The 13,134-nt window shown below is 50.0% G+C and overlaps 1 protein-coding gene across 1 annotated transcript in view; it reads right to left on the bottom strand.

Annotated features, from left to right (window-relative positions):
- Nucleotides 1–3,134, bottom strand: part of MBLAC2 (metallo-beta-lactamase domain containing 2) — a 30,467-nt gene extending 27,333 nt beyond the window's left edge. Inside the window, exon 1 of the mRNA XM_083151804.1 lies at nucleotides 2,562–3,134. Coding sequence (XP_083007930.1) covers nucleotides 2,562–3,012 — 451 coding nt within the window. The 5' untranslated portion in view covers nucleotides 3,013–3,134. The remainder of the gene's footprint in view (nucleotides 1–2,561) is intronic.
- Nucleotides 3,135–13,134: the final 10,000 nt, after the last annotated feature.

The raw sequence follows: 13,134 nt of genomic DNA, 5'->3' as shown, positions 1-13,134 counted from the left end.
GTTCGCACACGACCGATGTTTTGTGGTTGCGCTGTATGCGTGCGGCCACGGTGAACAGAATGTTCGCCGGGTGCATGCACCCAACCTTGGGAATGCTGGGCGTGCGGAGGCCCATTAGCATATGGGAATGCCCAGCATTCCCATATGCGAGAACGCTGGGTGTTCTCATGCTAATGACGCTGACGGACATCTGGGGGGACAGGCAGCTACCCGCCCACTTCCCCTTGAGCATACACACTTCGGTGTGGTTGCTCAGAGCAACCTAACATATGTGTGCACCTTCCACATCTTTCGATGTGAGAGGGTCCCAGTGGCAGGCGAATGGATATTTATGTAAAACATCCGGTACTTGTTTCCTATCTGGGCGCCCGTCGCGGGCATCGCGGGTACATTTATGCCTGCCCGCGACGCGACCGACGCGATGCCCGCGATTTTCCCATTGAAAACCATGTTAAACCTGAAAAATCGCGTCGGTCGCGTCGCGGCCGGCCATAAACGTACCCGCGATGCCCGCGACGCGATGCTCACGATTTCCCATAGGGAACAATGTTAAAAGTCGCGATGGACCCGATTTTAGTGTTAAATGGCTCAATCAAACCCAAATTTTGCCATAGGAATCAATGTTAAATGGGCCACAGAGCCCATTAACCCTTAAATGTCCACCCCAATTTTTGACGCCACCCCACGATCAACGCCAACCCGAAGCGTGGCGAGCGCAGCGAGCCCGCGAGGGGCGGCGGTACGCGTCCTCCGACCTTTTCATGCCCTACTATCCACGTCGGCGTGGTGTGAGAATATAATAGTGTGGCGAGCGCAGCGAGCCACCGAGCCCGAAGCGTGGCGAGCGCAGCGAGCCCCGCGAGGGGACGCGGATACCTTCACAGTTATGCGCGTCCCCTCGCGGGCTTCACAGGTGTCCGTGGCGACCCGGACACCTGTGAAGCCCGCGAGGGGACGCGTCTACCTGTGAAGGTATCCGCGTCCCCTCGCGGGGCTCGCTGCGCTCGCCACGCTTCGGGCTCGGTGGCTCGCTGCGCTCGCCACACTATTATATTCCCACACCACGCCGACGTGGATAGTAGGGCATGAAAAGGTCGGAGGACGCGTACCGCCGCCCCTCGCGGGCTCGCTGCGCTCGCCACGCTTCGGGTTGGCGTGGATCGTGGGGTGGCGTTAAAAATTGTTGGGGACATTTAAGGGTTAATTGGGCCTAATTCAGGGTTAATATGGCGAAATCGGGTCAATTGAGCCATTTAACAGTGAAATCGCGGTCAATCAGCCTTTTTAACATTGTTCCCTATGGGAAAATCGCGGTGATCGCGGTCATCGCGGGCATCGCGACCAACCAATTTTACCCGCGATGCCCGCGATGACCGCGATCACCGCGATTTTTACCCCCGATGACCGCGATTTTGATCGTGGGCGCCCAGATAGGAAACAAGTACCAAACATCCATTCACACCCATTGTGAACGTACACGCCTTGCAAATGGTGGGCCAGCGTACCACCAATCACAAGGAAGGATCTGGTTCACTTGCAAGGATGCGAATTTGCATCCAAGCAAATTAACCTGAATAACCTCCTCAATACGAGCACTCACATGCAGTATCTTGGATTGGTTTCTTTGTATAAATAAATTACTCTTTTAATGCACCAGGAAGCACGCCTTCCCATTTTGAATTGTCAAGATTTCTGCCTTCTTGTACCCTGGAGGATTTCTGGTTTTAGAACGGTGCTGCGGTCATCATATTGGACTTTGGTAATTTTTAATGCCGATTGTGCGCTACAAGCAAGGGTGCCGAGAGGGGGGGGGGGGGGGGGGGGCAGGTACAGTTCACACAGTTTTTTTTTTATTTGGTGACGAGTGCGCTGGGTCTGAGTGTGCCGTAGTCAACTTTTCAACAGAGGCATTGAGAGTGCGGATGTGGGCCAGCAGCATCACAGAGGTCCTTCCACTCTCCGACTCCAGGGCCTGTTGAGAGCCCGCCACCTGATTCGGGAGTTTACTCCTGGCTGAGCATGTTAACCCCATGCAGAGCATGTAACCCCTGGCAGAGCAGGTTAATCACATGGCAAAGAGCATGTTAACCCATGGCAAAGAGCATGTTAACCCATGGCAAAGAGCAGGTTAATCCAATGGCAGAGCAGGTTATCCCTGGCAGAGCATGTAACCCATGGCAGAGCAGGTTAATTCCATGGCAAAGAGTATGCTAACCCCTGGCAGAGCATGTTACCCCTGGCAAAGCATGTAACACCTGTGACATGTGTAATAGGCATTAAGGTGTACATTTTTGTCCCTGTATCCACCTTGGACGCAGTGGCGTAACAAGGGTCAACAGAGTGTGCGCCGCAGGGAGCTCCATCCGTGGGGGCCCCAGGAAGTTGTTATACAGGGGCCCAGGGTTTCTCTTGGAAGCCCTGGCTGCAAGGTGGTATGCTGGACTATTTATTGTTGTTTTATTAATGCTCAATTTACCTTTCTACACACATACATACATATATATAAAAATAAAATCTGGCCTGTATATAGCTAGTGCATGTATATATACAGAGGGTATTACCGTCATCCAGGACGTGTGTGGGCTGAACCGCCTGCACCTTGAACTGACTGGCGCTCCAGCCCGGGCTCGGCGTCTTTACCACTTCGCTGTCAGACAGCCAGGTCACCGTCTCGAAGTTGTCCCCTCGGAGCAGCGCCTCCGCCTCCTCCCGGTGCACCGCCACCTGCTGGAACTGGTGCAGGCCCCCGGCATGGTCAAAGTGTACGTGTGTGGCCACAGCCATGAGCGGCCGGCGCTCGGATCCCCCGTCTTTGCCGTCCGGTATCAGCCCGGAGGAGTGGAGGTAGTCCGGCAGGCTACGCAGCCCCAGCCCCGTGTCTATAACCAGGTCCTGGTGGGAACCACGCACCAGCCAGATGTTTGCTCTGTTCCCCGACTCGTAGAAGCGCTCCTGTATCCAGAAGACGCCGTCCCCCAGAGCCTTGTGTGCGTACCACTCCAGCGCTGCCATGGCGGCGGGACCGCTGCCCGGCCACGGCGCCTGTTGCCGCGGCTCCGTCACTACTACTACTCATCAGCACCTCGGGCAGCGCCCACACACCCGTCAACTCAGCGCAGCCCCACACCGCGTCTTCGCCAATAGGAGAGGAAGACGAAGGACGTCACAGGCCAGACAGCCAATGAGGAGTAACTACCAGGAAGACCTGCTTACTCATGGCCAATCAGATGCCTCTTCCTTATTTATTAGAGTGGGAACACGAGTGTTGTGGCTGCTGTGAGACTTGTACTATTCATGCACATGTGGAAAGTCACGGGCGACCCCCTCCATCTAGGGTAGGCCATTGGTGCAGTCGCCATCGATCGATAGTCATACCAGCCATCGATAGTCATAAACTATGTGATGGGTAGGCATCGTTAGTTTAAATTATCAATGGTTATCCTTTATACTTGACTGAATGGCCTTGGGGACAATGAGAATGTCGGGGCGAGGCTTCTGGGTGTGTTGGGGTGCTGTGTCCTGCACCTTGAGAGAGAAAAAAATAAATAAAAAGAAACATCAGAGAATTAAGCCTCCTGCTTTTCAGGGACATTTCTACTAAGAATTCCACTCCAGCTAACCACTGAGGCAGACCCCGCAATACAAGCGTGATAGTGCAGGCACATGGATATTTTACTCCTTCAGGTAGAGTGGCGCTCAGCAGCGAACATGACACTGCAGCTCCCTGCTGGACATCCAGGGCAGCTGGGGGGGGAGGGGGGGGGGGGGGAGTGATGCGGCAGGGGAGGTAAAGTGGCCATCGACACCGAGCGTGGAGGTGGGGGGGAGCTTGAAGTGGCCGCCGCCGAGTCCAGGAGGGGGGGTGATGCGCCGAGTCCGGGGCCTGACGTTACATGAAGTGTTGATCCTGGCCAAGGACCAGGAACTCAGTGGCGGCATGTGCACCTTGGCCTTGCAGCAGGCACTACTGGCTGCCCCAATCGTCCCAGTAGCCAACCCGCAGGACATCGGAAGGAACAAATTAACCAATGTGCTTCTGCGGATACAAGACCAGCTGTTCCAGCTAACACTGCAGGTGGAGCAAATAGATGCCCGGGGAGCCAACACCAGAACCAAGACCTCCTAAACGGACAGAAGATCAGAGCCCCTCTCACCACAGCACCATTAGATTTGGAGATCACCCAAAAACCAAGGGCCCAGGTGTTGGAAGTGTGACCAGCAAGGGCACTTCGCCCGGGAATGCACCAATGCAAGGTGTGCCAGGGACCGCCACAGGAGACCTTAATCTCCCTCGTATTTTCAGGATAAATCTCAAGGAAAGGGGCTGAGCACGTGAACATCAACCACTCCTCGGATCTAATTGTAGAGTGCCCTACCATAATAGCCCAACCAGTTGGAAAAATCCAGCTATGCCTCGGATATGGGGTCAGAGATATTGACCATGTCCTAAAAGTGTTGCATGGAACACTACACCGACCTGACGAAGACCAGTGCTGGGAACTGGTGAAGACTGCCAACAATCCCCCATCCCCATTGTGGGGGTGGTATATTTTGAGGTGGAACTGTATGACCAGCCCCTGGGGAAGAAGCGTGTCCTGGTGATTGCAGGGGAGCAATTCATGCACAGGCCTGTCATCCTCTGTATGAATATCTTGCATTGCCTAGACCAGGCCCTGCTCCAAGAGAAAGGCCTCCAATACTGGAAACACTTGAAGGTACAGAAGCCAATACAACATGTCCTCAAAAACAGAACCCACAAGCCGAAGTTAAGGGATCCACGCTCAGCAGGAGGTGACCCTGGACTTGCCAGTATGGTCAAGAGCAATGGCTGGAAGAGGTGGAGGTCCTAATTGAGCCATGTTGGTTCAGACAAACAGAAATCAGGCTAGTGGGGGCACGGTGCCAATCTGGATATGAAACCACCCCGAAAAAATGACTATGGCCCAGTTACCCACCATCCCAGCAGACCGCATCAGGCCAGAACAAGGTATTATCTTCCGATCCTACCCAAATCATTAGGAAGTATATTGAATGCAGGAGTTCTGCATATTCTTCCAGGTGTGCAGAGGACTACCAGAGAAATCGGTAGTCTCCTGCAACTTCCAATAGAGCAGGCAAGTATGATCTGCACCCTTTGTCTTCTAATACAATGTGTATCATTTCAGAAAAATATTGCTCCTGTTAATGCTTATTCCTAACTGCACCAGTCCATAATGTGAGCAAGAACTTTGAAAGTGTATTAACCCCTTCCCGACATATGACGTACATGTACGTCATGTGTCGGTTGCGGGGGAATCAAGCCAGCTCACGGAGTGAGCTGGCTTGAAAGAGAGCAGGTAATGGCTGTATATTACAGCCAGGTACCTGCTCTCACGGCCACGAGCGGCGAGTTCGCCGATCGTGGCCGTTTAACCCTTTAAGCACCGCGGGCAAAGCGCCCGCAGTGCTTAAATAGCTGATCGGAGGGGGGGCGCCCCCCTCCGGCGCCGATCGGGGCCCCCCGCGGCGAGATCGGAGGGTGCCGATCGGTTGCCATGGCAGCCAGGGGTCTAATGTAGACCCCTGTGCTGGCCGTGTCAGCATTCCTATTACATCCTGCCTGAGGCAGGATGTAATAGGAAGTGCTGAAAATCACTATGTTCAGCCATAGAGCTCTATGGCTGAACCTAGTACAGGCGATCGCGCCCCCTAGTGGTCAAGTACACTAGGGGGCCTTGTAGTAAAAGTAAAAAAAAATAAGTTTAAAAATAAAAATAAAAAAAAAATAAAAAAATATTAAAAGTTCAAATCATCCCCATTTCACAAATAAAAATAAATAAAAAAAATAAACATATTTGGTATCGCCGCGTTCCTAAAAGTCCGATCTATTAAAATATAACATTAGTTATCCCGCACGGTTAAAGGCGTAAACGGAAAAAAATTCCCAACGCCAAAACTACGTTTTTTGGTCGCATCGCCTACCCAAAAAAAAATAACTAAAAGAGATCAGAAAGTCGCCCATATCCCATAATGGTATTAATTAAAAAGTACACTTCAGCCCGCAAAAAATGAGCCCTCACCCAGGCCTGTAGGTGGAAAAATAAAAAAGTTATAAGCCGCAGAACATGGCGACGCGACGCAAATTAGAAAAACCGTAAAATTTTCTATTTTTTTTTTTAGTGGTAAAACGTAACGAAAACTATATAAGTTTGGTATCACCGGAATCGTAACGACCCATAGAATAAAGATAACCCATCATTTTAAACGAACTATGAACTCCAAAAAAACCGTAACCAGCGCAAAATTGTGGAATTGCGTTTTTTTTCCTTTTTACCCCACATTGAATTATTTCCTGATTCCCCAGAATATTATACGGTATAGTAAATGGTACCATTAAAAAGTACAACTTGTCCCGCAAAAAAAAGCCCTCATGTGTCTATATAGCCGGAAAATTAAAAAAGTTACGCTTATTTAAACGCGAGGAGGAAAAAAAAAAAAGTTAACAAAAAAGGCCCCGTCGGGAAGGGGTTAATGTGTACCGACTCCAGCTGCAGCACAAGTGTGTGTAAAGTATTTTTTTTTATCTCCACAGTTCAGGATGGACAAGAATGAGTGGAAGGCTTGGGTTACAGCAGCATCTGTTTTATTATTGATAATAAAGCCCCAGGAGTTATTACCTGACCAGCTCATACCATTTCCTAGCAGACAATACCAAGAACTGCAAATGGGTTTCAGAATTTAAGGCTTTCTTTGTGATCAGGTTTCACTTTTCATCTATAAACAAAATTGGGCAGTTCTCTGTTTAAGAAAGTGCTTTATGTTTCTGTTGAAAAAAACTTTGGGGCTGTCATGCATTGTATTTTATTTCTTTATGATATAACTACACAACAATCATGATGATGGGAAGGCCAAAAAACAAACTTGACCCCAATTGACTTTGCGGTTAGCCTGAATTTCCAGTTCCCACTATCGACGACTATGTTAAAACTATAACATAAGCTTCAATGGTGGGAACCGCCCATACAATACGCGCCCATGTAAAATTCATAACATGTGCGTCAATGGGGCTGCACACAGCCAATCAGGTTGGGAGCTCCCTACGAGCCCACTCTTGATAGGCTGAGGTGAGTCCCAGTGACTATCATCATTATTGGGATTCCCCTCATTTTCGGGGAGAAGCCGCAAGCGTAAACACACTTAAAGGCGTCCACTTGGTTTTCGTTTTTTTTTTTTTTTTATCCTGTGGATGCCTACATGGACAGGAGAGGACGTGGTCTACTCCGAAGAGGTGGTGAGTGAGAGTGTGTGTGTGCGCAAAGGGGTGGTGAGAGTGTGTGTATGTGTGAAAGGGTGGTGAGAGTGTGTGTGTGAAAAGGGGTAGGACAAACTGTGGTGTTGCTGAGGCCAAACAGGGAGCTCAAGAGCCGCGGTAGCAGGGAGGCAAGGTGAAGGACTAAGCGGGACACCACCAAGCTGACTGCAACGGCAGCCATCAATCGACTAGACGAGGGCAAGGAAGAAGTACGGCAGGGACGGGAAATGGTGATGGGGAAAGCAGATCACAAACAAAAGACAATGGTAGGGTGAAGGGAGGTATACAGACACAGGGCCAGATGCAGTAAGCTTCAAAAGTGATAAAATGGAAAGTGATAAACAGCCAGCCAATCAGTTTCTGCCTGACATTTTTCAGACACAGTCTATGACATGGCAGGTAGGAGCTGATTGGCTGTCTGTTTATCACTCTCTGTTTTAACACTTTGGAAGCTTAGTGCATCTGGCTCAATAGGAGGTAGAGATAAAAGAAACCAAGGAAATAAAAGGTATAGGTTGAAACAAGAAGTTTAAGATACTTAGCAGCACCGCAGGAGTCCAGGAATCAGCGCAAGGCTCTGCAACTCCAAAAATTCTGACACCCTAGCTCGTTAGCCCCTGCAGGCAGTGGCGTAGCTACAGGGGTCACAGCGGTCGCACCTGCAATTGCCTAGGGCAGCAGCCTATGCCTAGGGGCAGCACTTCGGCAGCTTTACCGGGTGTTCACTGTGGGCTAATGCGATGTTATGCGGCAGGGCGACGAGTGACGGTTCGGCACTTTGTTGTGTCCAATACGCGGCACTGCTCCCGCCTGTGACAGGCAGCTCCCAGCGCAGGCTGCCCAATCACAGAGCTCAGAAGACAGCCGTCACTGAATCTCCAGCGCCAGCATCGAATGATGTTTCCACCACTCATCACAGGCGCCGCTTAGCCCTTGATCGATGGCTGCGATTAATACAGGAATACAGGCATATCGCGGCTGGAGCGGACATCACACACCTCCCCTAAACACTCCCAGTGCTTTTATGGCATGCGTGGCATATCTCTTAAATGGCCGGTTACCATCCGCAGATGCGTACTTCCTGTCAATCATCTTGTGAATGCGGAAAAAGGAAGAAGAAAAAAACGAACAGGATTTCATCGCATCATGGCCTCGCGTATCCATACTACAGGCTCTTGATAATTGGTCTCTGTGCGATCAAGTGTTAATTAAACCTGTTAATTAAACCTTATGTTTTAACCAAAACAGGCCATCCATAGATGAATTTGTAAAATTAAAATTTTTATAGGCAAAGACCATTGCTAACCAATTTAGGCAAGCCATGACTCAGTGAGGGCACTAGATTTGTTATGTTGTTGCATTCAGACAGTGCCTAGATTATGTTGCGAGACATCCAGAGGAATAGACATACACGTTCCCCAGCAACAGTGCTCTGACACTGAAGGAGAGACACCAGAGTCAACAGGAGGCAGAAATCAGTCACAGCCGCTGCAGCAGCAAAGAACGTCTGCCTCAGGAACCTCCGCGCACCACAGAGCACCTGGTCTGGTAAGTTGTGGGGTCTAAACCTAGGGTCCCTGGAGCCTGTGACAAAATGGCTTCCACTACTGATGTCAGTTTTCATTTTGATGGCATTCGAGATGGCTGTTCCTATGGTAAACATTTCACCTTTCACAATTTCTGGCACTGAACCCCCCAAGTGCAAATCACTTTTTGAAGCCGCCTAGATCAACCACGTCAATCATTAAGTTGGCAGTCAGTGGGTAGCAGCAGCAACAAATTCTGCGAGACTTACCTGCTCTTCCCAGAGTATGGGCGAGCATTCAGGGGTCTCCTGGACATTCTGGGAGAGTAGCTTACCTCCCAACATAACCCATTCCAGGAGGGACCCAAAGCTCTGTTTCTGGACTTCCCTCTTAATGTATGATTGCTATCCCCTGTTTTGAACAGGATAATAAGAAAGGTCAGTGGGTTAACAATAGCCCGCAGCCCCCGTGGTAGTGGGGAGGCGCTGTGTAAGTGCGGGCGCCGGGGGGCTGCAGGGCTATTGTAATGCCGCATTCGCCACAGACCCGCAAATTTACCTGTATTCGCTGCGGTGGTCCCGTTCCCCTCCTGGCTTCATTCTGATGCTATGGAGACGGACCTTCATAAAATATCTGCCCCTATATAGCAGAGTGTTCTCTGAAACTGTCTGCTGTATGGGGACGGACATTTCGTGATGGTCCATTTTTCATAGCATCAGAATGAAGCCAGGAGCGGAGCCGAGACCACAGGTAAATCTGCAGGGGGGGGGGGGGGGGGCTGCTCAGGGCCGTTTCTAGACAATTTAGCTCCCAGGGCAAATAAATAAAAATGCGCCCCCCCCCCCCCAAATACATAACATGAAATACAAGAAATTGCGCGCGCCAAAGGCGCGCGCGCCGAAATAGGGGGCGTGGTTTATTTTAAAAGGGGGTGTGGCTTAAAATAAGGGCGTGGTCTAGCAGCAAAACAATTACCTTACATCTCACTTTTGCAACCTGCATGTCCAGACATTGGTTACCGCAGGAATTGTCATTGTCCTCCCGCACTTAAGTTGGCGGGCTGAAGCCCACACGGTGACATAAAAATATAAAGCCCCACACAGTTACCTAGTACGCCTCACAGATCAAGGCCAAACAATGACAGGCTACTTAAATCATACACTTTTTTATCCGTGATGCCAATTACACATTACATATTACGCCACACACCATGATGGCAAGCACACAATACTCCCCACAACGTAATGCCTATTACACATTATGCCCAACGCTCCGCTGCCGCACAACTGATGCCGTTTACTAATATGCCCCCACAGTGCCACACATATATGCCCCACAGTCCCAGCTATGCCCCCACAGTGCCACACATATATGCCCCCACAGTGACAGCTATGCCCCCACAGTGCCACACATATATGCCCCCACAGTGATAGCTATGCCCCCACAGTGCCACCCATATATGCCCCCACAGTGACAGCTTTGCCCCCACAGTGCCACAGATATGCCCCCACAGTGCCAGATATGCCCCCACAGTGCCACACGTATGCCCCTACAGTGCCAAATATGCCCCCACGGTGCCACATATATGCCCCCACGGTGCCACATATATGCCCCCACAGTGCCAAATATGCTCCACAGTGCCACACATATGCGCCCACAGTGCCACACATATGCCCCCACAATGCCACATATATGCCCCCACAGTGCCACATATATGCCCCCACAGTGGAAAATATGCCCCCATAGTGCCACACATCTGCCCCCCTCAGTGCCAGACCTATATGCCCCCACAGTGACAGAGGATAATATCCCAGCAGCAGCACAACTCACCGTTGCTGCTGCTGCTGGGGAGAGCAGAGTCCGGGTCTCCGACTCCGAGTCCCGTTGCCGCCGCTGCTTCTGTTTCCCAAGGGAGGAGAGGGGAGCGCATACCGCATCTCTCCTAAGTTCACTGTGACTGGGCTGACAGGAGACAATCATATCTCGCGGGCTGGCTCCTTATTGGCTGCCGGCCCGCGAGCTGATTGGCTAACAGCCCAGTGACACAGCGAGGGGAAGGAGAGACTTATGCGCTCCTCTCTCCCCTCCAAGATCATCTTTTTGGTGCGGCGTACGGGGCGTGCGGGGGGGACAGCGGCGTGGGGGAAGCTGGCGGGCGCCCTGGCTGCTAAACAGAGGCGGACAAGCCGTGCGGCGCCCCGGGCTGCTGCACGGCTTGTCCGCCTCTAGAAACGGCCCTGGGGCTGCTTTATTATCAGCAGGGGGGGGGGTGCTTAAATTATAGTTCCGCCACTGAGAAAGGTGTTTCAACACAGGTGATGGTAATCATAAATGAAGAGGGGAGTCCAGAAACAGAGCATTGAGTCCCTTCTGGAGAGGGTCACTTTGGGAGGTATGGGGTCATGTTGCATACCTCCCAACATGACCCTCTACAGGAGGGACACATTGCTCTGCTCCTGCACTTCCCTCTTAATGTATGATTGCCATCACCTGTGTTGAAGCACCTTTATTAGTAATTTACATGTTTAACACAGATGAAGGTAATCATGCATTAAGAAGAAATCCCAGGAGCAGAGCATTGTGTCCCTCCTGGAGAGGGTCATGTTGGGAGGTGTGGAGTAGTCAAGTAGGAGTTAAATGTAAGCTTGCCATAATAGCCCTTACATACAGGACCTGTATGATATACATGTTCTGTGGCTGGCTTAATTCGCCCTGCATTTTCCACCTGGCTTTAATCAGCTATAAAACATGTGTGAATCATACAATTACCAGATTAAAGGGATATTACAGCTGGAGATGTGCAGACTTGGATTCTAGAGATCCGAGCCCCCACGAATGTCATCATTCCGAGACCGGTTCCAAGCAGCGCTTGGAGATTCCCGCCTGACTCGGGTCCGTCCGTGTGGTCAGAACGTCATCTCCTTGCGCCGGATTTCGCGAGGATTTGAAAGCGGCTGCTGTGCCTGCCATCTTCACTCCAGTCTAGTAGTGGATTGGGAGAGGGTGTGTTGGTGCTGCTGCTTTAGCTTAAACTTGAGCGCAATATTTTTTATTCGCTGGGGCTGTCTCTCAGTGCTGCTGTGTAGTCTAACTGTGTACTTGTAGTACTACGGTCTCCTCTGTGCGGTCTACCTCTGGTGTGCTGTGCTGTAATTATTTTATTCGCTGGGGCTGTCTCCCTCAGTGCTGCTGTGTACTCTGTTCTCCTCTCTGCTTAGGGTGGGCTCTCCCTAGCAAGGAGGACAGTCTAACTGTGTACCTGTATTACTACTGTATCCTCTGTGCTAGGGCCTACCTTTGGTGCTGTGCTGTAATATTATATTAATAATTCATTATTTATTTATATATATATAGTCCACTGGTGCTGCCTGCACTGAATCTGCCTGTATTATTTAGTTACTCAGTCCACTGTTGCCACTATCAGTGCTACTGCCTACCTAGTGTACCTACCTAGTACATACTAGGCTGCTACAGGTATATCTAATTTAATTCAAAAATAATACTTGTGCTGTGTGGGACTGTAAAAAATAATTACATGCTGCTGGTGCACTGACGTGTGCCACTGCCAAGCAGTACCTAATAATGAATTATAATAAATTCTGCTGGTGCACAATAGTAGTATTGCTGATGTATCTACCTGTCTTGTGCCTAGTAGTACTGTCTTATCTACCTGTATGGTGGCTAGTACTGCCATATCTACCGTCTGGTCTGGGGCTCACTGCCTAATACTGGCGTACCTGTGTGGTCTGGGGCTCACTGCCTAATAAATACTGCCTAAATGTACCTACCTAGTACATACTAGGCTGCTATATATAATTTAATAAAAAAAATAATACTTGTGCTGCGTGGGACTGTAAAAAATAATTCCATGCTGCTGGTGCACTGATGTGTGCCACTGAGTGCCACTGCCAAGCAGTACCTAATAATACAATTAATTATATTATTATAAATTCTGCTGGTGCACTGCATAAAGCTACTGGTGATGTGTAACTACCTTTTGTGTTGACCACTGGCAGTGCTACTGCCTACCTACCTAGTAGTTTATTTTCTCTACCTACTAGGCTGCTATATTATTAATACTTAATTAATTGAATTATATATAGTCCACTGGTGCTGTCTGCTCTGAATACTGTGAATAGAGGTTGCCAGTATTATTTACTCAGTCCACTGTTGCCACTGGCAGTGTTACTGCCTAAGTGTACCTACCTAGTACAACTACATACTAGGCTGCTATATATAATTTAGGTACTTGTTTCCCAGCACGGCGCCAGCGATTTTATCTTAAGCATTGGGACCTCTAGTTTAAGGAGAAAATGC

Source organism: Crinia signifera, chromosome 1 (assembly GCF_055691185.1).
Source record: "Crinia signifera chromosome 1, ASM5569118v1, whole genome shotgun sequence".
NCBI lineage: Eukaryota > Metazoa > Chordata > Amphibia > Anura > Myobatrachidae > Crinia > Crinia signifera.
This window is presented reverse-complemented; position numbering and strand designations above follow the sequence as displayed.